The sequence below is a fragment of the Oncorhynchus tshawytscha genome, linkage group LG11, assembly GCF_018296145.1.
Source record: "Oncorhynchus tshawytscha isolate Ot180627B linkage group LG11, Otsh_v2.0, whole genome shotgun sequence".
Classification (NCBI taxonomy): domain Eukaryota; kingdom Metazoa; phylum Chordata; class Actinopteri; order Salmoniformes; family Salmonidae; genus Oncorhynchus; species Oncorhynchus tshawytscha.
The window spans coordinates 49267023-49291070 of NC_056439.1; the positions used below are offsets into that span (position 1 = coordinate 49267023).

Consider the following 24048-nt stretch of genomic DNA (forward strand, 5'->3'; position numbering starts at 1 on the left):
TTCTGAAGGCACCGTAGGTACATTGTTGAAGGTTGTTGACGTCTCAACTTTCTAAGTTGCTTGTTTAGATCTGGTCCCAGATGTTGTTCCATTCCACAAATCTTTCCATACTGACGTTGGGCCTCTTTTAATGGCATCAGCTCTATGACATCAGCCTTTATTGTTTTAGCTCTGTTCTGACCAAGGTCAAGAATGTAGCTACCATAATTGTGTAGCTAGCTGATAAACCCAGATTTTTTTCTGATCTATTGTACACGATATATAGGTATGTTAACTCTAACACAAGTATGTCAACTTTTCAAAATAATATGAAATGTCATCACTTGTACAGTAGCAATCAGCTAGGCTTTAATACTGTGTAGGTTTTTGTTTAGTTTTTTTGTCCGATGTAAAATTAGGAAATGTGTTCAAAAATATAAGCTAGCCATTCTACCTAGCTTCGGTAAAAATTATAACTTTTAGACTACATTTGTATTTATTCGATAATGTTTTATGTAAAGTATGGAGTTATTTTGTATTTGTAAGTCAGTTAAATCTTAGCTCTCAAGAACCTAAGTGGGGTATAATCCAGTTTACAGCAGGCCTTGGGTTTTCAGCTGATGGTACTGATCACAGATTACTAAGTCATGAACTACAATCCCAGCGCTCTGTTAAAATGCGACACTGTCTAAATGCAAATATGCCTCGATATGGTTTTGGAAGCCTTTGGAGCTTAACTTTCATATAAGTGAGAGAGAATCTTTCAAATACAAAAAGATACACTTACTGTATGCAGTTTAGCAAAGTTGCACCCAGCTGTTTTCACAAGCCAACTCAGCTACGACACATTCTTTCACCTTGCGCTTGCCCTTCCATCTCACCATTCTGTTCCACATTTCTTGTGTTTCTCAAAATACAGCTGGGTGCAACTTTCCTGAACTTCATTCAGTAAGTGTATCTTTAGTAACTGAAAAATAATGTCTTGCTTATATTGCATTTAGAGAGTTTGGGCAGCGTAGGAGTGTCAGTGAAATCGCCTCAGGCGGCAGACAGCTTTGTGAAAAGACGATGTAATGTTTATTAACATTTACGGCCTATTTGAATGGGGGCTAGGTAAACTTGATACTGCCGCCATGTTTGATTCAAATAGACTTTTGTGCAGCCAACATAGTAACATGATATTTTGAGTTAGAGGACTCATTATGTTACCTTCAATGGATTGGCCTGTCAAATAATCCTTGGTGAACACGAAGACTTGCTGGGACTGGATCAGCGACAACCTAGTGATCACATTATCACAGCCCTTGATGCTGTGTAAATAAATAAAAAGTTTTATTAAAAGACAACCTATTAAATGTACTAATGTGCAGTATGTAGAATAGATATTTAGAATACACAGCATCTGGCAATCACATGCCAAATCACAGCCTCAATAATTATTGCAAACACTGAGAGCTGAAACTCACATTGCACTATAGGAGTCACAGCTGATATTCCTTGGGATGACGGAAAAGGTCCCAGGATGAATGCTTGGGAGGAATAACGGGAGATAGACCTGGAACCAAAGCTTGAATCCCAGAGTATCTAGTGTCTGCAATTTGGGGGCGAGTGCCGTCAGTGTCAGATTTAAGAGGGTATCTCGCAGTCCTGGCTCAATAGCTGTCAGGTTTCTCTGTAAAAATAAATACAAAAAAACATTCTGTAAGGACGTGCTTCGTAGATTAGCAGCATCAGAGAAAATTAATTGCTAGAAAAACAACAACAGTAGGTAAATCGAGTGGCTGGAGTCTTGCCTTAGCTATTTTGAGAAGTTCACAATCTATTGTATATATGGCAATAGCTTAGGACCACTCCTGGTTTACCATGATGACAATGTTGTTTTGAAGTGTTCAAATAAACCAATCATCTCAATAACAAGAAGCAAAATGCAAACCTTTGAAGCAACCTCCACAAATGATTGGAAAAATTGACCAATCTCCGCCACACCTGAAGATCCCAGAACCCCTAGGAAAACCTCTTGCACAAGAGATTGATTTGCCAGGTTTGTGGGGTCCAGTATCAGCTCGGCTTTCTGGTTTGGTGAGAGGGAGTCTAGTATTGCCACCTGGGGAGAAGAAAACAACAGAATACAAACGCATAAGCCATATCTCCACATGAGCAGCGTCAAATTACAAGATTCCAATGTTGCACTCAAATGTTTTTGAAGAAAACAATTGTTTTACCCCTGAGATGTTGAAGACTTTGAGATCAGAATAGCTTGTGTATTCGGAGAATGGCCCCAGGTTGATTGCAAGCCAGTCAGCATCATTGTGGATTTTCTGCCTGCAAGCTAAAAGAAATGCATGGCCATTCTGATTATTAAAATGTAGAAAAGCCTTCATGGATATCTTTTTTCATGGAAGCAACATATCAGCAGATAGAACAGAAGAACCACGAGCATCACAACCTGCTTGATGAGCCCTACCTGGTCCATTGATGAGCTGAACAGATCTCCTCAGGTATTCCAGCAAGACTCTTGCGATTCCTTCTTTTCTACCCAAAGTCATATCAGGGAAAGCTCTGTCCATTCCTCTTACACTGTAAATGGGAAAATATATACTCATGACGCTTGCTATAGATACCCACCCCACGTTTGCAATAGATTTTAGTCATCGAATCCATGGCTAATTTTAGCAGGAAGTTGGCCCCTACTCACATGACTTGGTAGTTGGTGCAGTTGACGTTTGAGGTAGCAATGGTGAGCATGACTTCATTAAAACTGGGGAGGATGGGAATCAGCTTTACTTCGAACCATGCAATCCAGTCCAGCGTTTCGAACTCTGGGAATTGAAGGCTGATGATGTTGAACGTCTGATTCATCATCACATCTCTCACGGCTGGATGGATGTCAGGAATCTGTTGAAACACATGACCAGAGTTCCTCAACACTGAACAACTCATCACGGCATTCCACCGAGCTTTGCCGGTAATAAATGAAAGTAGAAGATTGATAGGTTGCTCGTTGCTCATTTGTTGTCCTTCACTATCCACAAAGGGAGACACAGGAAGACATGGGGATTGCTATTTGTCAAGATGAAATCATGCAGTTTGTTTATCTCAAAAGTGCATTACCTCTTCCTTTGCGGTCAGTTGCGTCAGAAACTCGTCAACATTTTTGAAAGCGTCTCCTTCCTCCAGCCGCGTAAACACAAGTTTAATGTCATCTGTGTCATTCAATGCCCCAGAGGTCAATGTCAATTGTGCCACTTGGGTTGGGGTAAGCAGCGACAGTGATTCCTTCTACAAATAGAAAAAGAAAAAGAAAGGTGGCACATGTCAGTGAGTGGCACGGTAATGTTATTGAGGGGATAACCATCCAGACAAACACCTAGGAAACTTACGCTGGAGAAGTCGGGATTAAGGACTTGTAACTCCTGCAGTTCTGCAAAAACAGAAAAGATGCCAAAGTTCCTCTGGAGCCAGTCCATGCTTCCACTGGTGTTTGAGACACAGCCGGGATCTGAAACAAAAGCAGAGTTAAACAAATGGACTTTAAGTTCCCTAAGCAGATGACTTCAATGGATTGGCCCAGAGAAGTGTGTATGTTTTTGTGCTTTCCAGAACCATTTATTACCTGATGAGTCATTTCTTGAAAGGAATGGATAGATGTAATGAGTGAAGATCACTCGTTGTTGCTCTCTGTCCATGGAGGCTGATTGGTTGCTTAGAGCCTCAATGCTGAAAGAGAACAGAGCCCATGTTACCTATGTTATCTTGACTTCTTATTCAATTGTAGGCATATAACCAGTTGTATTGACGATGGCATTGGGTATCATGGATTTACATACACAATTTGGTAGGTCTGACAACTGAAGTTCTTTGAGCTGAGACAGGAGAGGAAATTCCTAGATGGAGATGCCAAGAATGGACGGAGCATCTTCTGGAACAACTTGTCAACGAAACTGGCGTTGTTCAGCTGTGCATTCATGAAGTTGTTGAGTTTGACATCTCCAATGGCATCAAGGACATTTGGCATAGCTGGACTGCTGGTGTTGGGGTTCTGGAAAGGTATAAACAGATGTGTATTGACAAAATCCACACATATTGCCAACATTTTGTTGTAATTCTGGGATTCAACATACCATGCTGGAGTAATCCAGAAGAGCCTGGTCTAGAATAGCAGCATTGTTTTGGAAGAACAGCTTCCACATTTCTGTTGAGTAAGTCTTTTTGCTGGACAATTGGCATTTCAGGATCGTCACCAAGTTGTCCGCTGACAGAAGGGTTGTCTTAAAGAAAAGAATGCAGGGACGTGAACCAAATTAGACAACTGTGACATCAACATGAGTAACATGAATAAAGAAGATGAGGACAAGAGAAATGTATCTGTTGCTACTGACAACATTTAGTGGTGAATTGAAAAAGCTTACTGAGGAACAGGCATATTCAGAGATGTTGAAATTGCAAAGGGATTCATTGGAATTCCCAATCGACATTTGTTGCTTCAGTTGTGTTCTGTAGGAAACGGTAATGAAAAATACATTATTAGTTTCCAAATGATACCTTGTGTGTCTCAATGTCTTACAACCTGCACTGTGCATGACAGCACTGAACCTACCTGTTAAATCCAGCACAAAGTTGTTTCTCTGCAAAAGAGAACATAAAAACAATAGTTCTTCAGACACAAATCATAAATTGCCAATCTGATTCAAGAAAATGTCAATTGCACAGCTAGCATCAACTTACCATTGACCAGTGTTTCTTTGCACTATATGGGGGAAATAATATTGTTACCAGTGTGAAATTAAATGAGAAATCAAAAGAGATGCTTTGGCTTTCTGAACAATGCCACAATGCAGATACCAGATGCATGACCTTTCCCATATCGTAAACAAAAGGTCTATTTGAAATAAGATCCCACTCAGAGAGTACTTACCACAATTAAAGCTGGAGGCCTTGAGCAACCTTTGAGGGGGATAATTTAAATAAGGTCAGTCAATCAACGGGAAGATTTGGGAGCATATGAGTTAGCAAAATAACATAATGCCTTTTTGGAGATTTTTTAAATGTTCTATAAATGCTGGGCTCAGATGATACAGTGTCTGTTGTTGAAAAATAGCAGTTTATCACATACGTTGGAATGTCTTCATCAGTGCATCCAAGCTTGACTTTACACCCTGTGAGAGGTGAGGCGGAAGAGATTCCAAACTTTGGTCGAGACCCGTAAATCTGAGAGAAAAAGGAAAGAGACATTAGTGCAGTCTTTTGTCAATCTGTACTTTACGAGGTAGTCCCTTGTACGTTTGTTTGGGGTAAAGTAGTCTCTTACATGGCATTGTAGGATTCACAGGTGATGTTTAGGGGGATATCAACCAATCTGCCAGGATGGAAGCTGGCCAGCAGAACAACCAGATTGACTTGGAACCACAGCTGGAAGTCTTTTGGCTCAAAAACGTCGAATTTGGGAGCAAGAGCCACCAAGGTCAGGTCTAGCATTGTGTCTCTTACGGCTGTGTTTGTGATGATAGTGATGTTTTCCTGGAAAATAAATGGTTCATGGTTTAGGAGGACATCCATTCATGCTGATTGTTTTGTCAGATGACTTTGTCGAGAGCCAGGTCTCACTGTACAAGGTCCATTCCAGCCAGAGAGTGATGTACTGACCTGCTTGGTGACTTCAACAAAAGTCACAAAGAACTCATTGAGCTGCTCTTCCCTTGGAGATTCCAGCAAGCTGATGAAAACGTTCTTCACAAGAGTCTCATTCTCCAGAGCGCCAGTGCTTGGGTCCAGTATCAATTCAGCTTTCTGGTTTGGTGAGAGGGAGTCTAGAACTGCCACCTGGGGAGAAGAAGACAACAGAATACAATGCATTAGCCCTCTAAATAGCCATAATTCCACACATGAGCAGTGTCAAACAAGTCAATTCTGGTCATGCAAAGAACACTGGCAAACAATTGTTTTACCCCTGAGATGTTGAAGTCTTTGAGATCCGAATAGGTTGTGTACTCGGAGTATGAACCCAGGTTGATTGCAAGCCAGTCATTGTCATCGTGGATGTCCTGCCTGCAAGCTAAAAGACATGTATGGCCGTTTTGGTTATTGAAAAGTGGAGTACATTGATGTTATATTCAATAGACAAGGAAGCAACATGCCAACTGTTCACTCCTTTCAAACAAAGCACACTTCATCCAGCATAGGCGATGAAGAATCAAACAGAAAGCCAATGAGCACAACAACCTGCTTGGTGAGTCCTACCTGGTCCATTGATGAGGTGCACAGATTTCCTCAGGTATTTCAGCAGGACTCTTGCGATTCCTTCTCTTCTATCCTGAGTCATTTCAGGGAAAGCTCTGTCCATTCCATTTACACTGTAAATGGGAAAAGATACACTCATGACGCTTCCACCCCACATTTGCAATAGATTTTAGTCATCGAATCCATGGCTAATTTTAGCAGGAAGTTGGCCCCTACTCACATGACTTGGTAGTTGGTGCAGTTGACGTTTGAGGTAGCAATGGTGAGCATGACTTCATTAAAACTGGGGAGGATGGGAATCAGCTTTACTTCGAACCATGCAATCCAGTCCAGCGTTTCGAACTCTGGGAATTGAAGGCTGATGATGTTGAACGTCTGATTCATCATCACATCTCTCACGGCTGGATGGATGTCAGGAATCTGTTGAAACACATGACCAGAGTTCCTCAACACTGAACAACTCATCACGGCATTCCATCGAGCTTTGCCGGTAATAAATGAAAGTAGAAGATTGATAGGTTGCTCGTTGCTCATTTGTTGTCCTTCACTATCCACAAAGGGAGACACAGGAAGACATGGGGATTGCTATTTGTCAAGATGAAATCATGCAGTTTGTTTATCTCAAAAGTGCATTACCTCTTCCTTTGCGGTCAGTTGCGTCAGAAACTCATCAACATTTTTGAAAGCGTCTCCTTCCTCCAGCCGCGTAAACACAAGTTTAATGTCATCTGTGTCATTCAACGCCCCAGAGGTCAATGTCAATTGTGCCACTTGGGTTGGGGTAAGCAGCGACAGTGATTCCTTCTACAAATAGAAAAAGAAAAAGAAAGGTGGCACATGTCAGTGAGTGGCACGGAAATGTTATTGAGGGGATAACCATCCAGACAAACACCTAGGAAACTTACGCTGGAGAAGTCGGGATTAAGGACTTGTAACTCCTGCAGTTCTGCAAAAACAGAAAAGATGCCAAAGTTCCTCTGGAGCCAGTCCATGCTTCCACTGGTGTTTGAGACACAGCCGGGATCTGAAACAAAAGCAGAGTTAAACAAATGGACTTTAAGTTCCCTAAGCAGATGACTTCAATGGATTGGCCCAGAGAAGTGTGTATGTTTTTGTGCTTTCCAGAACCATTTATTACCTGATGAGTCATTTCTTGAAAGGAATGGATAGATGTAATGAGTGAAGATCACTCGTTGTTGCTCTCTGTCCATGGAGGCTGATTGGTTGCTTAGAGCCTCAATGCTGAAAGAGAACAGAGCCCATGTTACCTATGTTATCTTGACTTCTTATTCAATTGTAGGCATATAACCAGTTGTATTGACGATGGCATTGGGTATCATGGATTTACATACACAATTTGGTAGGTCTGACAACTGAAGTTCTTTGAGCTGAGACAGGAGAGGAAATTCCTAGATGGAGATGCCAAGAATGGACGGAGCATCTTCTGGAACAACTTGTCAACGAAACTGGCGTTGTTCAGCTGTGCATTCATGAAGTTGTTGAGTTTGACATCTCCAATGGCATCAAGGACATTTGGCATAGCTGGACTGCTGGTGTTGGGGTTCTGGAAAGGTATAAACAGATGTGTATTGACAAAATCCACACATATTGCCAACATTTTGTTGTAATTCTGGGATTCAACATACCATGCTGGAGTAATCCAGAAGAGCCTGGTCTAGAATAGCAGCATTGTTTTGGAAGAACAGCTTCCACATTTCTGTTGAGTAAGTCTTTTTGCTGGACAATTGGCATTTCAGGATCGTCACCAAGTTGTCCGCTGACAGAAGGGTTGTCTTAAAGAAAAGAATGCAGGGACGTGAACCAAATTAGACAACTGTGACATCAACATGAGTAACATGAATAAAGAAGATGAGGACAAGAGAAATGTATCTGTTGCTACTGACAACATTTAGTGGTGAATTGAAAAAGCTTACTGAGGAACAGGCATATTCAGAGATGTTGAAATTGCAAAGGGATTCATTGGAATTCCCAATCGACATTTGTTGCTTCAGTTGTGTTCTGTAGGAAACGGTAATGAAAAATACATTATTAGTTTCCAAATGATACCTTGTGTGTCTCAATGTCTTACAACCTGCACTGTGCATGACAGCACTGAACCTACCTGTTAAATCCAGCACAAAGTTGTTTCTCTGCAAAAGAGAACATAAAAACAATAGTTCTTCAGACACAAATCATAAATTGCCAATCTGATTCAAGAAAATGTCAATTGCACAGCTAGCATCAACTTACCATTGACCAGTGTTTCTTTGCACTATATGGGGGAAATAATATTGTTACCAGTGTGAAATTAAATGAGAAATCAAAAGAGATGCTTTGGCTTTCTGAACAATGCCACAATGCAGATACCAGATGCATGACCTTTCCCATATCATAAACAAATGTCTATTTGAAATAAGATCCCACTCAGAGAGTACTTACCACAATTAAAGCTGGAGGCCTTGAGCAACCTTTGAGGGGGATAATTTAAATAAGGTCAGTCAATCAACGGGAAGATTTGGGAGCATATGAGTTAGCAAAATAACATAATGCCTTTTTGGAGATTTTTTAAATGTTCTATAAATGCTGGGCTCAGATGATACAGTGTCTGTTGTTGAAAAATAGCAGTTTATCACATACGTTGGAATGTCTTCATCAGTGCATCCAAGCTTGACTTTACACCCTGTGAGAGGTGAGGCGGAAGAGATTCCAAACTTTGGTCGAGACCCGTAAATCTGAGAGAAAAAGGAAAGAGACATTAGTGCAGTCTTTTGTCAATCTGTACTTTACGAGGTAGTCCCTTGTACGTTTGTTTGGGGTAAAGTAGTCTCTTACATGGCATTGTAGGATTCACAGGTGATGTTTAGGGGGATATCAACCAATCTGCCAGGATGGAAGCTGGCCAGCAGAACAACCAGATTGACTTGGAACCACAGCTGGAAGTCTTTTGGCTCAAAAACGTCGAATTTGGGAGCAAGAGCCACCAAGGTCAGGTCTAGCATTGTGTCTCTTACGGCTGTGTTTGTGATGATAGTGATGTTTTCCTGGAAAATAAATGGTTCATGGTTTAGGAGGACATCCATTCATGCTGATTGTTTTGTCAGATGACTTTGTCGAGAGCCAGGTCTCACTGTACAAGGTCCATTCCAGCCAGAGAGTGATGTACTGACCTGCTTGGTGACTTCAACAAAAGTCACAAAGAACTCATTGAGCTGCTCTTCCCTTGGAGATTCCAGCAAGCTGATGAAAACGTTCTTCACAAGAGTCTCATTCTCCAGAGCGCCAGTGCTTGGGTCCAGTATCAATTCAGCTTTCTGGTTTGGTGAGAGGGAGTCTAGAACTGCCACCTGGGGAGAAGAAGACAACAGAATACAATGCATTAGCCCTCTAAATAGCCATAATTCCACACATGAGCAGTGTCAAACAAGTCAATTCTGGTCATGCAAAGAACACTGGCAAACAATTGTTTTACCCCTGAGATGTTGAAGTCTTTGAGATCCGAATAGGTTGTGTACTCGGAGTATGAACCCAGGTTGATTGCAAGCCAGTCATTGTCATCGTGGATGTCCTGCCTGCAAGCTAAAAGACATGTATGGCCGTTTTGGTTATTGAAAAGTGGAGTACATTGATGTTATATTCAATAGACAAGGAAGCAACATGCCAACTGTTCACTCCTTTCAAACAAAGCACACTTCATCCAGCATAGGCGATGAAGAATCAAACAGAAAGCCAATGAGCACAACAACCTGCTTGGTGAGTCCTACCTGGTCCATTGATGAGGTGCACAGATTTCCTCAGGTATTTCAGCAGGACTCTTGCGATTCCTTCTCTTCTATCCTGAGTCATTTCAGGGAAAGCTCTGTCCATTCCATTTACACTGTAAATGGGAAAAGATACACTCATGACGCTTCCACCCCACATTTGCAATAGATTTTAGTCATCGAATCCATGGCTAATTTTAGCAGGAAGTTGGCCCCTACTCACATGACTTGGTAGTTGGTGCAGTTGACGTTTGAGGTAGCAATGGTGAGCATGACTTCATTAAAACTGGGGAGGATGGGAATCAGCTTTACTTCGAACCATGCAATCCAGTCCAGCGTTTCGAACTCTGGGAATTGAAGGCTGATGATGTTGAACGTCTGATTCATCATCACATCTCTCACGGCTGGATGGATGTCAGGAATCTGTTGAAACACATGACCAGAGTTCCTCAACACTGAACAACTCATCACGGCATTCCATAGATCTTTGCCGGTAATAAATGAAAGTAGAAGATTGATAGGTTGCTCGTTGCTCATTTGTTGTCCTTCACTATCCACAAAGGGAGACACAGGAAGACATGGGGATTGCTATTTGTCAAGATGAAATCATGCAGTTTGTTTATCTCAAAAGTGCATTACCTCTTCCTTTGCGGTCAGTTGCGTCAGAAACTCGTCAACATTTTTGAAAGCGTCTCCTTCCTCCAGCCGCGTAAACACAAGTTTAATGTCATCTGTGTCATTCAATGCCCCAGAGGTCAATGTCAATTGTGCCACTTGGGTTGGGGTAAGCAGCGACAGTGATTCCTTCTACAAATAGAAAAAGAAAAAGAAAGGTGGCACATGTCAGTGAGTGGCACGGTAATGTTATTGAGGGGATAACCATCCAGACAAACACCTAGGAAACTTACGCTGGAGAAGTCGGGATTAAGGACTTGTAACTCCTGCAGTTCTGCAAAAACAGAAAAGATGCCAAAGTTCCTCTGGAGCCAGTCCATGCTTCCACTGGTGTTTGAGACACAGCCGGGATCTGAAACAAAAGCAGAGTTAAACAAATGGACTTTAAGTTCCCTAAGCAGATGACTTCAATGGATTGGCCCAGAGAAGTGTGTATGTTTTTGTGCTTTCCAGAACCATTTATTACCTGATGAGTCATTTCTTGAAAGGAATGGATAGATGTAATGAGTGAAGATCACTCGTTGTTGCTCTCTGTCCATGGAGGCTGATTGGTTGCTTAGAGCCTCAATGCTGAAAGAGAACAGAGCCCATGTTACCTATGTTATCTTGACTTCTTATTCAATTGTAGGCATATAACCAGTTGTATTGACGATGGCATTGGGTATCATGGATTTACATACACAATTTGGTAGGTCTGACAACTGAAGTTCTTTGAGCTGAGACAGGAGAGGAAATTCCTAGATGGAGATGCCAAGAATGGACGGAGCATCTTCTGGAACAACTTGTCAACGAAACTGGCGTTGTTCAGCTGTGCATTCATGAAGTTGTTGAGTTTGACATCTCCAATGGCATCAAGGACATTTGGCATAGCTGGACTGCTGGTGTTGGGGTTCTGGAAAGGTATAAACAGATGTGTATTGACAAAATCCACACATATTGCCAACATTTTGTTGTAATTCTGGGATTCAACATACCATGCTGGAGTAATCCAGAAGAGCCTGGTCCAGAATAGCAGCATTGTTTTGGAAGAACAGCTTCCACATTTCTGTTGAGTAAGTCTTTTTGCTGGACAATTGGCATTTCAGGATCGTCACCAAGTTGTCCGCTGACAGAAGGGTTGTCTTAAAGAAAAGAATGCAGGGACGTGAACCAAATTAGACAACTGTGACATCAACATGAGTAACATGAATAAAGAAGATGAGGACAAGAGAAATGTATCTGTTGCTACTGACAACATTTAGTGGTGAATTGAAAAAGCTTACTGAGGAACAGGCATATTCAGAGATGTTGAAATTGCAAAGGGATTCATTGGAATTCCCAATCGACATTTGTTGCTTCAGTTGTGTTCTGTAGGAAACGGTAATGAAAAATACATTATTAGTTTCCAAATGATACCTTGTGTGTCTCAATGTCTTACAACCTGCACTGTGCAAGACAGCACTGATCCTACCTGTTAAATCCAGCACAAAGTTGTTTCTCTGCAAAAGAGAACATAAAAACAATAGTTCTTCAGACACAAATCATAAATTGCCAATCTGATTCAAGAAAATGTCAATTGCACAGCTAGCATCAACTTACCATTGACCAGTGTTTCTTTGCACTATATGGGGGGGGGAATAATATTGTTACCAGTGTGAAATTAAATGAGAAATCAAAAGAGATGCTTTGGCTTTCTGAACAATGCCACAATGCAGATACCAGATGCATGACCTTTCCCATATCATAAACAAAATGTCTATTTGAAATAAGATCCCACTCAGAGAGTACTTACCACAATTAAAGCTGGAGGCCTTGAGCAACCTTTGAGGGGGATAATTTAAATAAGGTCAGTCAATCAACGGGAAGATTTGGGAGCATATGAGTTAGCAAAATAACATAATGCCTTTTTGGAGATTTTTTAAATGTTCTATAAATGCTGGGCTCAGATGATACAGTGTCTGTTGTTGAAAAATAGCAGTTTATCACATACGTTGGAATGTCTTCATCAGTGCATCCAAGCTTGACTTTACACCCTGTGAGAGGTGAGGCGGAAGAGATTCCAAACTTTGGTCGAGACCCGTAAATCTGAGAGAAAAAGGAAAGAGACATTAGTGCAGTCTTTTGTCAATCTGTACTTTACGAGGTAGTCCCTTGTACGTTTGTTTGGGGTAAAGTAGTCTCTTACATGGCATTGTAGGATTCACAGGTGATGTTTAGGGGGATATCAACCAATCTGCCAGGATGGAAGCTGGCCAGCAGAACAACCAGATTGACTTGGAACCACAGCTGGAAGTCTTTTGGCTCAAAAACGTCGAATTTGGGAGCAAGAGCCACCAAGGTCAGGTCTAGCATTGTGTCTCTTACGGCTGTGTTTGTGATGATAGTGATGTTTTCCTGGAAAATAAATGGTTCATGGTTTAGGAGGACATCCATTCATGCTGATTGTTTTGTCAGATGACTTTGTCGAGAGCCAGGTCTCACTGTACAAGGTCCATTCCAGCCAGAGAGTGATGTACTGACCTGCTTGGTGACTTCAACAAAAGTCACAAAGAACTCATTGAGCTGCTCTTCCCTTGGAGATTCCAGCAAGCTGATGAAAACGTTCTTCACAAGAGTCTCATTCTCCAGAGCGCCAGTGCTTGGGTCCAGTATCAATTCAGCTTTCTGGTTTGGTGAGAGGGAGTCTAGAACTGCCACCTGGGGAGAAGAAGACAACAGAATACAATGCATTAGCCCTCTAAATAGCCATAATTCCACACATGAGCAGTGTCAAACAAGTCAATTCTGGTCATGCAAAGAACACTGGCAAACAATTGTTTTACCCCTGAGATGTTGAAGTCTTTGAGATCCGAATAGGTTGTGTACTCGGAGTATGAACCCAGGTTGATTGCAAGCCAGTCATTGTCATCGTGGATGTCCTGCCTGCAAGCTAAAAGACATGTATGGCCGTTTTGGTTATTGAAAAGTGGAGTACATTGATGTTATATTCAATAGACAAGGAAGCAACATGCCAACTGTTCACTCCTTTCAAACAAAGCACACTTCATCCAGCATAGGCGATGAAGAATCAAACAGAAAGCCAATGAGCACAACAACCTGCTTGGTGAGTCCTACCTGGTCCATTGATGAGGTGCACAGATTTCCTCAGGTATTTCAGCAGGACTCTTGCGATTCCTTCTCTTCTATCCTGAGTCATTTCAGGGAAAGCTCTGTCCATTCCATTTACACTGTAAATGGGAAAAGATACACTCATGACGCTTCCACCCCACATTTGCAATAGATTTTAGTCATCGAATCCATGGCTAATTTTAGCAGGAAGTTGGCCCCTACTCACATGACTTGGTAGTTGGTGCAGTTGACGTTTGAGGTAGCAATGGTGAGCATGACTTCATTAAAACTGGGGAGGATGGGAATCAGCTTTACTTCGAACCATGCAATCCAGTCCAGCGTTTCGAACTCTGGGAATTGAAGGCTGATGATGTTGAACGTCTGATTCATCATCACATCTCTCACGGCTGGATGGATGTCAGGAATCTGTTGAAACACATGACCAGAGTTCCTCAACACTGAACAACTCATCACGGCATTCCATAGAGCTTTGCCGGTAATAAATGAAAGTAGAAGATTGATAGGTTGCTCGTTGCTCATTTGTTGTCCTTCACTATCCACAAAGGGAGACACAGGAAGACATGGGGATTGCTATTTGTCAAGATGAAATCATGCAGTTTGTTTATCTCAAAAGTGCATTACCTCTTCCTTTGCGGTCAGTTGCGTCAGAAACTCGTCAACATTTTTGAAAGCGTCTCCTTCCTCCAGCCGCGTAAACACAAGTTTAATGTCATCTGTGTCATTCAATGCCCCAGAGGTCAATGTCAATTGTGCCACTTGGGTTGGGGTAAGCAGCGACAGTGATTCCTTCTACAAATAGAAAAAGAAAAAGAAAGGTGGCACATGTCAGTGAGTGGCACGGTAATGTTATTGAGGGGATAACCATCCAGACAAACACCTAGGAAACTTACGCTGGAGAAGTCGGGATTAAGGACTTGTAACTCCTGCAGTTCTGCAAAAACAGAAAAGATGCCAAAGTTCCTCTGGAGCCAGTCCATGCTTCCACTGGTGTTTGAGACACAGCCGGGATCTGAAACAAAAGCAGAGTTAAACAAATGGACTTTAAGTTCCCTAAGCAGATGACTTCAATGGATTGGCCCAGAGAAGTGTGTATGTTTTTGTGCTTTCCAGAACCATTTATTACCTGATGAGTCATTTCTTGAAAGGAATGGATAGATGTAATGAGTGAAGATCACTCGTTGTTGCTCTCTGTCCATGGAGGCTGATTGGTTGCTTAGAGCCTCAATGCTGAAAGAGAACAGAGCCCATGTTACCTATGTTATCTTGACTTCTTATTCAATTGTAGGCATATAACCAGTTGTATTGACGATGGCATTGGGTATCATGGATTTACATACACAATTTGGTAGGTCTGACAACTGAAGTTCTTTGAGCTGAGACAGGAGAGGAAATTCCTAGATGGAGATGCCAAGAATGGACGGAGCATCTTCTGGAACAACTTGTCAACGAAACTGGCGTTGTTCAGCTGTGCATTCATGAAGTTGTTGAGTTTGACATCTCCAATGGCATCAAGGACATTTGGCATAGCTGGACTGCTGGTGTTGGGGTTCTGGAAAGGTATAAACAGATGTGTATTGACAAAATCCACACATATTGCCAACATTTTGTTGTAATTCTGGGATTCAACATACCATGCTGGAGTAATCCAGAAGAGCCTGGTCTAGAATAGCAGCATTGTTTTGGAAGAACAGCTTCCACATTTCTGTTGAGTAAGTCTTTTTGCTGGACAATTGGCATTTCAGGATCGTCACCAAGTTGTCCGCTGACAGAAGGGTTGTCTTAAAGAAAAGAATGCAGGGACGTGAACCAAATTAGACAACTGTGACATCAACATGAGTAACATGAATAAAGAAGATGAGGACAAGAGAAATGTATCTGTTGCTACTGACAACATTTAGTGGTGAATTGAAAAAGCTTACTGAGGAACAGGCATATTCAGAGATGTTGAAATTGCAAAGGGATTCATTGGAATTCCCAATCGACATTTGTTGCTTCAGTTGTGTTCTGTAGGAAACGGTAATGAAAAATACATTATTAGTTTCCAAATGATACCTTGTGTGTCTCAATGTCTTACAACCTGCACTGTGCATGACAGCACTGAACCTACCTGTTAAATCCAGCACAAAGTTGTTTCTCTGCAAAAGAGAACATAAAAACAATAGTTCTTCAGACACAAATCATAAATTGCCAATCTGATTCAAGAAAATGTCAATTGCACAGCTAGCATCAACTTACCATTGACCAGTGTTTCTTTGCACTATATGGGGGAAATAATATTGTTACCAGTGTGAAATTAAATGAGAAATCAAAAGAGATGCTTTGGCTTTCTGAACAATGCCACAATGCAGATACCAGATGCATGACCTTTCCCATATCGTAAACAAAAGGTCTATTTGAAATAAGATCCCACTCAGAGAGTACTTACCACAATTAAAGCTGGAGGCCTTGAGCAACCTTTGAGGGGGATAATTTAAATAAGGTCAGTCAATCAACGGGAAGATTTGGGAGCATATGAGTTAGCAAAATAACATAATGCCTTTTTGGAGATTTTTTAAATGTTCTATAAATGCTGGGCTCAGATGATACAGTGTCTGTTGTTGAAAAATAGCAGTTTATCACATACGTTGGAATGTCTTCATCAGTGCATCCAAGCTTGACTTTACACCCTGTGAGAGGTGAGGCGGAAGAGATTCCAAACTTTGGTCGAGACCCGTAAATCTGAGAGAAAAAGGAAAGAGACATTAGTGCAGTCTTTTGTCAATCTGTACTTTACGAGGTAGTCCCTTGTACGTTTGTTTGGGGTAAAGTAGTCTCTTACATGGCATTGTAGGATTCACAGGTGATGTTTAGGGGGATATCAACCAATCTGCCAGGATGGAAGCTGGCCAGCAGAACAACCAGATTGACTTGGAACCACAGCTGGAAGTCTTTTGGCTCAAAAACGTCGAATTTGGGAGCAAGAGCCACCAAGGTCAGGTCTAGCATTGTGTCTCTTACGGCTGTGTTTGTGATGATAGTGATGTTTTCCTGGAAAATAAATGGTTCATGGTTTAGGAGGACATCCATTCATGCTGATTGTTTTGTCAGATGACTTTGTCGAGAGCCAGGTCTCACTGTACAAGGTCCATTCCAGCCAGAGAGTGATGTACTGACCTGCTTGGTGACTTCAACAAAAGTCACAAAGAACTCATTGAGCTGCTCTTCCCTTGGAGATTCCAGCAAGCTGATGAAAACGTTCTTCACAAGAGTCTCATTCTCCAGAGCGCCAGTGCTTGGGTCCAGTATCAATTCAGCTTTCTGGTTTGGTGAGAGGGAGTCTAGAACTGCCACCTGGGGAGAAGAAGACAACAGAATACAATGCATTAGCCCTCTAAATAGCCATAATTCCACACATGAGCAGTGTCATGTCAATTCTGGTCATGCAAAGAACACTGGCAAACAATTGTTTTACCCCTGAGATGTTGAAGTCTTTGAGATCCGAATAGGTTGTGTACTCGGAGTATGAACCCAGGTTGATTGCAAGCCAGTCATTGTCATCGTGGATGTCCTGCCTGCAAGCTAAAAGACATGTATGGCCGTTTTGGTTATTGAAAAGTGGAGTACATTGATGTTATATTCAATAGACAAGGAAGCAACATGCCAACTGTTCACTCCTTTCAAACAAAGCACACTTCATCCAGCATAGGCGATGAAGAATCAAACAGAAAGCCAATGAGCACAACAACCTGCTTGGTGAGTCCTACCTGGTCCATTGATGAGGTGCACAGATTTCCTCAGGTATTTCAGCAGGACTCTTGCGATTCCTTCTCTTCTATCCTGAGTCATTTCAGGGAAAGCTCTGTCCATTCCATTTACACTGTAAATGGGAAAAGATACACTCATGACGCTTCCACCCCACATTTGCAATAGATTTTAGTCATCGAATCCATGGCTAATTTTAGCAGGAAGTTGGCCCCTACTCACATGACTTGGTAGTTGGTGCAGTTGACGTTTGAGGTAGCAATGGTGAGCATGACTTCATTAAAACTGGGGAGGATGGGAATCAGCTTTACTTCGAACCATGCAATCCAGTCCAGCGTTTCGAACTCTGGGAATTGAAGGCTGATGATGTTGAACGTCTGATTCATCATCACATCTCTCACGGCTGGATGGATGTCAGGAATCTGTTGAAACACATGACCAGAGTTCCTCAACACTGAACAACTCATCACGGCATTCCATAGAGCTTTGCCGGTAATAAATGAAAGTAGAAGATTGATAGGTTGCTCGTTGCTCATTTGTTGTCCTTCACTATCCACAAAGGGAGACACAGGAAGACATGGGGATTGCTATTTGTCAAGATGAAATCATGCAGTTTGTTTATCTCAAAAGTGCATTACCTCTTCCTTTGCGGTCAGTTGCGTCAGAAACTCGTCAACATTTTTGAAAGCGTCTCCTTCCTCCAGCCGCGTAAACACAAGTTTAATGTCATCTGTGTCATTCAATGCCCCAGAGGTCAAGGTCAATTGTGCCACTTGGGTTGGGGTAAGCAGCGACAGTGATTCCTTCTACAAATAGAAAAAAAAAAGAAAGGTGGCACATGTCAGTGAGTGGCACGGTAATGTTATTGAGGGGATAACCATCCAGACAAACACCTAGGAAACTTACGCTGGAGAAGTCGGGATTAAGGACTTGTAACTCCTGCAGTTCTGCAAAAACAGAAAAGATGCCAAAGTTCCTCTGGAGCCAGTCCATGCTTCCACTGGTGTTTGAGACACAGCCGGGATCTGAAACAAAAGCAGAGTTAAACAAATGGACTTTAAGTTCCCCTAAGCAGATGACTTCAATGGATTGGCCCAGAGAAGTGTGTATGTTTTTGTGCTTTCCAGAACCATTTATTACCTGATGAGTCATTTCTTGAAAGGAATGGATAGATGTAATGAGTGAAGATCACTCGTTGTTGCTCTCTGTCCATGGAGGCTGATTGGTTGCTTAGAGCCTCAATGCTGAAAGAGAACAGAGCCCATGTTACCTATGTTATCTTGACTTCTTATTCAATTGTAGGCATATAACCAGTTGTATTGACGATGGCATTGGGTATCATGGATTTACATACACAATTTGGTAGGTCTGACAACTGAAGTTCTTTGAGCTGAGACAGGAGAGGAAATTCCTAGATGGAGATGCCAAGAATGGACGGAGCATCTTCTGGAACAACTTGTCAACGAAACTGGCGTTGTTCAGCTGTGCATTCATGAAGTTGTTGAGTTTGACATCTCCAATGGCATCAAGGACATTTGGCATAGCTGGACTGCTGGTGTTGGGGTTCTGGAAAGGTATAAACAGATGTGTATTGACAAAATCCACACATATTGCCAACATTTTGTTGTAATTCTGGGATTCAACATACCATGCTGGAGTAATCCAGAAGAGCCTGGTCTAGAATAGCAGCATTGTTTTGGAAGAACAGCTTCCACATTTCTGTTGAGTAAGTCTTTTTGCTGGACAATTGGCATTTCAGGATCGTCACCAAGTTGTCCGCTGACAGAAGGGTTGTCTTAAAGAAAAGAATGCAGGGACGTGAACCAAATTAGACAACTGTGACATCAACATGAGTAACATCAATAAAGAAGATGAGGACAAGAGAAATGTATCTGTTGCTACTGACAACATTTAGTGGTGAATTGAAAAAGCTTACTGAGGAACAGGCATATTCAGAGATGTTGAAATTGCAAAGGGATTCATTGGAATTCCCAATCGACATTTGTTGCTTCAGTTGTGTTCTGTAGGAAACGGTAATGAAAAATACATTATTAGTTTCCAAATGATACCTTGTGTGTCTCAATGTCTTACAACCTGCACTGTGCAAGACAGCACTGATCCTACCTGTTAAATCCAGCACAAAGTTGTTTCTCTGCAAAAGAGAACATAAAAACAATAGTTCTTCAGACACAAATCATCATAAATTGCCAATCTGATTCAAGAAAATGTCAATTGCACAGCTAGCATCAACTTACCATTGACCAGTGTTTCTTTGCACTATATGGGGGGGAAATAATATTGTTACCAGTGTGAAATTAAATGAGAAATCAAAAGAGATGCTTTGGCTTTCTGAACAATGCCACAATGCAGATACCAGATGCATGACCTTTCCCATATCGTAAACAAAAGGTCTATTTGAAATAAGATCCCACTCAGAGAGTACTTACCACAATTAAAGCTGGAGGCCTTGAGCAACCTTTGAGGGGGATAATTTAAATAAGGTCAGTCAATCAACGGGAAGATTTGGGAGCATATGAGTTAGCAAAATAACATAATGCCTTTTTGGAGATTTTTTAAATGTTCTATAAATGCTGGGCTCAGATGATACAGTGTCTGTTGTTGAAAAATAGCAGTTTATCACATACGTTGGAATGTCTTCATCAGTGCATCCAAGCTTGACTTTACACCCTGTGAGAGGTGAGGCGGAAGAGATTCCAAACTTTGGTCGAGACCCGTAAATCTGAGAGAAAAAGGAAAGAGACATTAGTGCAGTCTTTTGTCAATCTGTACTTTACGAGGTAGTCCCTTGTACGTTTGTTTGGGGTAAAGTAGTCTCTTACATGGCATTGTAGGATTCACAGGTGATGTTTAGGGGGATATCAACCAATCTGCCAGGATGGAAGCTGGCCAGCAGAACAACCAGATTGACTTGGAACCACAGCTGGAAGTCTTTTGGCTCAAAAACGTCGAATTTGGGAGCAAGAGCCACCAAGGTCAGGTCTAGCATTGTGTCTCTTACGGCTGTGTTTGTGATGATAGTGATGTTTTCCTGGAAAATAAATGGTTCATGGTTTAGGAGGACATCCATTCATGCTGATTGTTTTGTCAGATGACTTTGTCGAGAGCCAGGTCTCACTGTACAAGGTCCATTCCAGCCAGAGAGTGATGTACTGACCTGCTTGGTGACTTCAACAAAAGTCACAAAGAACTCATTGAGCTGCTCTTCCCTTGGAGATTCCAGCAAGCTGATGAAAACGTTCTTCACAAGAGTCTCATTCTCCAGAGCGCCAGTGCTTGGGTCCAGTATCAATTCAGCTTTCTGGTTTGGTGAGAGGGAGTCTAGAACTGCCACCTGGGGAGAAGAAGACAACAGAATACAATGCATTAGCCCTCTAAATACCCATAATTCCACACATGAGCAGTGTCAAACTAGTCAATTCTGGTCATGCAAAGAACACTGGCAAACAATTGTTTTACCCCTGAGATGTTGAAGTCTTTGAGATCCGAATAGGTTGTGTACTCGGAGTATGAACCCAGGTTGATTGCAAGCCAGTCATTGTCATCGTGGATGTCCTGCCTGCAAGCTAAAAGACATGTATGGCCGTTTTGGTTATTGAAAAGTGGAGTACATTGATGTTATATTCAATAGACAAGGAAGCCACATGCCAACTGTTCACTCCTTTCAAACAAAGCACGCTTCATCCAGCATAGGCGATGAAGAATCAAACAGAAAGCCAATGAGCACAACAACCTGCTTGGTGAGTCCTACCTGGTCCATTGATGAGGTGCACAGATTTCCTCAGGTATTTCAGCAGGACTCTTGCGATTCCTTCTCTTCTATCCTGAGTCATTTCATGGAAAGCTCTGTCCATTCCATTTACACTGTAAATGGGAAAAGATACACTCATGACGCTTCCACCCCACATTTGCAATAGATTTTAGTCATCGAATCCATGGCTAATTTTAGCAGGAAGTTGGCCCCTACTCACATGACTTGGTAGTTGGTGCAGTTGACGTTTGAGGTAGCAATGGTGAGCATGACTTCATTAAAACTGGGGAGGATGGGAATCAGCTTTACTTTGAACCATGCAATCCAGTCCAGCGTTTCGAACTCTGGGAATTGAAGGCTGATGATGTTGAACGTCTGATTCATCATCACATCTCTCACGGCTGGATGGATGTCAGGAATCTGTTGAAACACATGACCAGAGTTCCTCAACACTGAACAACTCATCACGGCATTCCATAGATCTTTGCCGGTAATAAATGAAAGTAGAAGATTGATAGGTTGCTCGTTGCTCATTTGTTGTCCTTCACTATCCACAAAGGGAGACACAGGAAGACATGGGGATTGCTATTTGTCAAGATGAAATCATGCAGTTTGTTTATCTCAAAAGTGCATTACCTCTTCCTTTGCGGTCAGTTGCGTCAGAAACTCGTCAACATTTTTGAAAGCGTCTCCTTCCTCCAGCCGCGTAAACACAAGTTTAATGTCATCTGTGTCATTCAATGCCCCAGAGGTCAATGTCAATTGTGCCACTTGGGTTGGGGTAAGCAGCGACAGTGATTCCTTCTACAAATAGAAAAAGAAAAAGAAAGGTGGCACATGTCAGTGAGTGGCACGGTAATGTTATTGAGGGGATAACCATCCAGACAAACACCTAGGAAACTTACGCTGGAGAAGTCGGGATTAAGGACTTGTAACTCCTGCAGTTCTGCAAAAACAGAAAAGATGCCAAAGTTCCTCTGGAGCCAGTCCATGCTTCCACTGGTGTTTGAGACACAGCCGGGATCTGAAACAAAAGCAGAGTTAAACAAATGGACTTTAAGTTCCCCTAAGCAGATGACTTCAATGGATTGGCCCAGAGAAGTGTGTATGTTTTTGTGCTTTCCAGAACCATTTATTACCTGATGAGTCATTTCTTGAAAGGAATGGATAGATGTAATGAGTGAAGATCACTCGTTGTTGCTCTCTGTCCATGGAGGCTGATTGGTTGCTTAGAGCCTCAATGCTGAAAGAGAACAGAGCCCATGTTACCTATGTTATCTTGACTTCTTATTCAATTGTAGGCATATAACCAGTTGTATTGACGATGGCATTGGGTATCATGGATTTACATACACAATTTGGTAGGTCTGACAACTGAAGTTCTTTGAGCTGAGACAGGAGAGGAAATTCCTAGATGGAGATGCCAAGAATGGACGGAGCATCTTCTGGAACAACTTGTCAACGAAACTGGCGTTGTTCAGCTGTGCATTCATGAAGTTGTTGAGTTTGACATCTCCAATGGCATCAAGGACATTTGGCATAGCTGGACTGCTGGTGTTGGGGTTCTGGAAAGGTATAAACAGATGTGTATTGACAAAATCCACACATATTGCCAACATTTTGTTGTAATTCTGGGATTCAACATACCATGCTGGAGTAATCCAGAAGAGCCTGGTCTAGAATAGCAGCATTGTTTTGGAAGAACAGCTTCCACATTTCTGTTGAGTAAGTCTTTTTGCTGGACAATTGGCATTTCAGGATCGTCACCAAGTTGTCCGCTGACAGAAGGGTTGTCTTAAAGAAAAGAATGCAGGGACGTGAACCAAATTAGACAACTGTGACATCAACATGAGTAACATGAATAAAGAAGATGAGGACAAGAGAAATGTATCTGTTGCTACTGACAACATTTAGTGGTGAATTGAAAAAGCTTACTGAGGAACAGGCATATTCAGAGATGTTGAAATTGCAAAGGGATTCATTGGAATTCCCAATCGACATTTGTTGCTTCAGTTGTGTTCTGTAGGAAACGGTAATGAAAAATACATTATTAGTTTCCAAATGATACCTTGTGTGTCTCAATGTCTTACAACCTGCACTGTGCATGACAGCACTGAACCTACCTGTTAAATCCAGCACAAAGTTGTTTCTCTGCAAAAGAGAACATAAAAACAATAGTTCTTCAGACACAAATCATAAATTGCCAATCTGATTCAAGAAAATGTCAATTGCACAGCTAGCATCAACTTACCATTGACCAGTGTTTCTTTGCACTATATGGGGGAAATAATATTGTTACCAGTGTGAAATTAAATGAGAAATCAAAAGAGATGCTTTGGCTTTCTGAACAATGCCACAATGCAGATACCAGATGCATGACCTTTCCCATATCGTAAACAAAAGGTCTATTTGAAATAAGATCCCACTCAGAGAGTACTTACCACAATTAAAGCTGGAGGCCTTGAGCAACCTTTGAGGGGGATAATTTAAATAAGGTCAGTCAATCAACGGGAAGATTTGGGAGCATATGAGTTAGCAAAATAACATAATGCCTTTTTGGAGATTTTTTAAATGTTCTATAAATGCTGGGCTCAGATGATACAGTGTCTGTTGTTGAAAAATAGCAGTTTATCACATACGTTGGAATGTCTTCATCAGTGCATCCAAGCTTGACTTTACACCCTGTGAGAGGTGAGGCGGAAGAGATTCCAAACTTTGGTCGAGACCCGTAAATCTGAGAGAAAAAGGAAAGAGACATTAGTGCAGTCTTTTGTCAATCTG

The 24048-nt window shown here is 41.7% G+C and overlaps 1 protein-coding gene across 1 annotated transcript in view; it reads right to left on the reverse strand.

Annotated features, from left to right (window-relative positions):
* LOC112262235 overlaps positions 1-24048 on the reverse strand; it is a 59509-nt gene that overhangs the window by 27395 nt on the left and 8066 nt on the right. The window contains exons 33-123 of the mRNA XM_042330227.1: positions 23907-24001; positions 23709-23737; positions 23519-23540; positions 23391-23418; positions 23203-23287; positions 22915-23061; positions 22621-22832; positions 22407-22510; positions 22173-22291; positions 21904-22071; positions 21488-21687; positions 21268-21380; positions 20976-21082; positions 20674-20850; positions 20339-20547; positions 20144-20238; positions 19946-19974; positions 19754-19775; positions 19623-19650; positions 19435-19519; positions 19147-19293; positions 18853-19064; positions 18639-18742; positions 18405-18523; positions 18137-18304; positions 17721-17920; positions 17501-17613; positions 17209-17315; positions 16911-17087; positions 16576-16784; positions 16381-16475; positions 16183-16211; positions 15993-16014; positions 15865-15892; positions 15677-15761; positions 15389-15535; positions 15095-15306; positions 14881-14984; positions 14648-14766; positions 14379-14546; positions 13963-14162; positions 13743-13855; positions 13451-13557; positions 13149-13325; positions 12814-13022; positions 12619-12713; positions 12421-12449; positions 12228-12249; positions 12100-12127; positions 11912-11996; positions 11624-11770; positions 11330-11541; positions 11116-11219; positions 10883-11001; positions 10614-10781; positions 10198-10397; positions 9978-10090; positions 9686-9792; positions 9384-9560; positions 9049-9257; positions 8854-8948; positions 8656-8684; positions 8467-8488; positions 8339-8366; positions 8151-8235; positions 7863-8009; positions 7569-7780; positions 7355-7458; positions 7122-7240; positions 6853-7020; positions 6437-6636; positions 6217-6329; positions 5925-6031; positions 5623-5799; positions 5288-5496; positions 5093-5187; positions 4895-4923; positions 4705-4726; positions 4577-4604; positions 4389-4473; positions 4101-4247; positions 3807-4018; positions 3593-3696; positions 3360-3478; positions 3091-3258; positions 2675-2874; positions 2444-2556; positions 2202-2308; positions 1913-2083; positions 1446-1651; positions 1189-1289 (exon numbers count right to left, since the gene is read on the reverse strand). Coding sequence (XP_042186161.1) covers positions 1189-1289; positions 1446-1651; positions 1913-2083; positions 2202-2308; positions 2444-2556; positions 2675-2874; positions 3091-3258; positions 3360-3478; positions 3593-3696; positions 3807-4018; positions 4101-4247; positions 4389-4473; positions 4577-4604; positions 4705-4726; positions 4895-4923; positions 5093-5187; positions 5288-5496; positions 5623-5799; positions 5925-6031; positions 6217-6329; positions 6437-6636; positions 6853-7020; positions 7122-7240; positions 7355-7458; positions 7569-7780; positions 7863-8009; positions 8151-8235; positions 8339-8366; positions 8467-8488; positions 8656-8684; positions 8854-8948; positions 9049-9257; positions 9384-9560; positions 9686-9792; positions 9978-10090; positions 10198-10397; positions 10614-10781; positions 10883-11001; positions 11116-11219; positions 11330-11541; positions 11624-11770; positions 11912-11996; positions 12100-12127; positions 12228-12249; positions 12421-12449; positions 12619-12713; positions 12814-13022; positions 13149-13325; positions 13451-13557; positions 13743-13855; positions 13963-14162; positions 14379-14546; positions 14648-14766; positions 14881-14984; positions 15095-15306; positions 15389-15535; positions 15677-15761; positions 15865-15892; positions 15993-16014; positions 16183-16211; positions 16381-16475; positions 16576-16784; positions 16911-17087; positions 17209-17315; positions 17501-17613; positions 17721-17920; positions 18137-18304; positions 18405-18523; positions 18639-18742; positions 18853-19064; positions 19147-19293; positions 19435-19519; positions 19623-19650; positions 19754-19775; positions 19946-19974; positions 20144-20238; positions 20339-20547; positions 20674-20850; positions 20976-21082; positions 21268-21380; positions 21488-21687; positions 21904-22071; positions 22173-22291; positions 22407-22510; positions 22621-22832; positions 22915-23061; positions 23203-23287; positions 23391-23418; positions 23519-23540; positions 23709-23737; positions 23907-24001 — 10982 coding nt within the window. The remainder of the gene's footprint in view (positions 1-1188; positions 1290-1445; positions 1652-1912; positions 2084-2201; positions 2309-2443; positions 2557-2674; positions 2875-3090; positions 3259-3359; positions 3479-3592; positions 3697-3806; positions 4019-4100; positions 4248-4388; positions 4474-4576; positions 4605-4704; positions 4727-4894; positions 4924-5092; positions 5188-5287; positions 5497-5622; positions 5800-5924; positions 6032-6216; positions 6330-6436; positions 6637-6852; positions 7021-7121; positions 7241-7354; positions 7459-7568; positions 7781-7862; positions 8010-8150; positions 8236-8338; positions 8367-8466; positions 8489-8655; positions 8685-8853; positions 8949-9048; positions 9258-9383; positions 9561-9685; positions 9793-9977; positions 10091-10197; positions 10398-10613; positions 10782-10882; positions 11002-11115; positions 11220-11329; positions 11542-11623; positions 11771-11911; positions 11997-12099; positions 12128-12227; positions 12250-12420; positions 12450-12618; positions 12714-12813; positions 13023-13148; positions 13326-13450; positions 13558-13742; positions 13856-13962; positions 14163-14378; positions 14547-14647; positions 14767-14880; positions 14985-15094; positions 15307-15388; positions 15536-15676; positions 15762-15864; positions 15893-15992; positions 16015-16182; positions 16212-16380; positions 16476-16575; positions 16785-16910; positions 17088-17208; positions 17316-17500; positions 17614-17720; positions 17921-18136; positions 18305-18404; positions 18524-18638; positions 18743-18852; positions 19065-19146; positions 19294-19434; positions 19520-19622; positions 19651-19753; positions 19776-19945; positions 19975-20143; positions 20239-20338; positions 20548-20673; positions 20851-20975; positions 21083-21267; positions 21381-21487; positions 21688-21903; positions 22072-22172; positions 22292-22406; positions 22511-22620; positions 22833-22914; positions 23062-23202; positions 23288-23390; positions 23419-23518; positions 23541-23708; positions 23738-23906; positions 24002-24048) is intronic.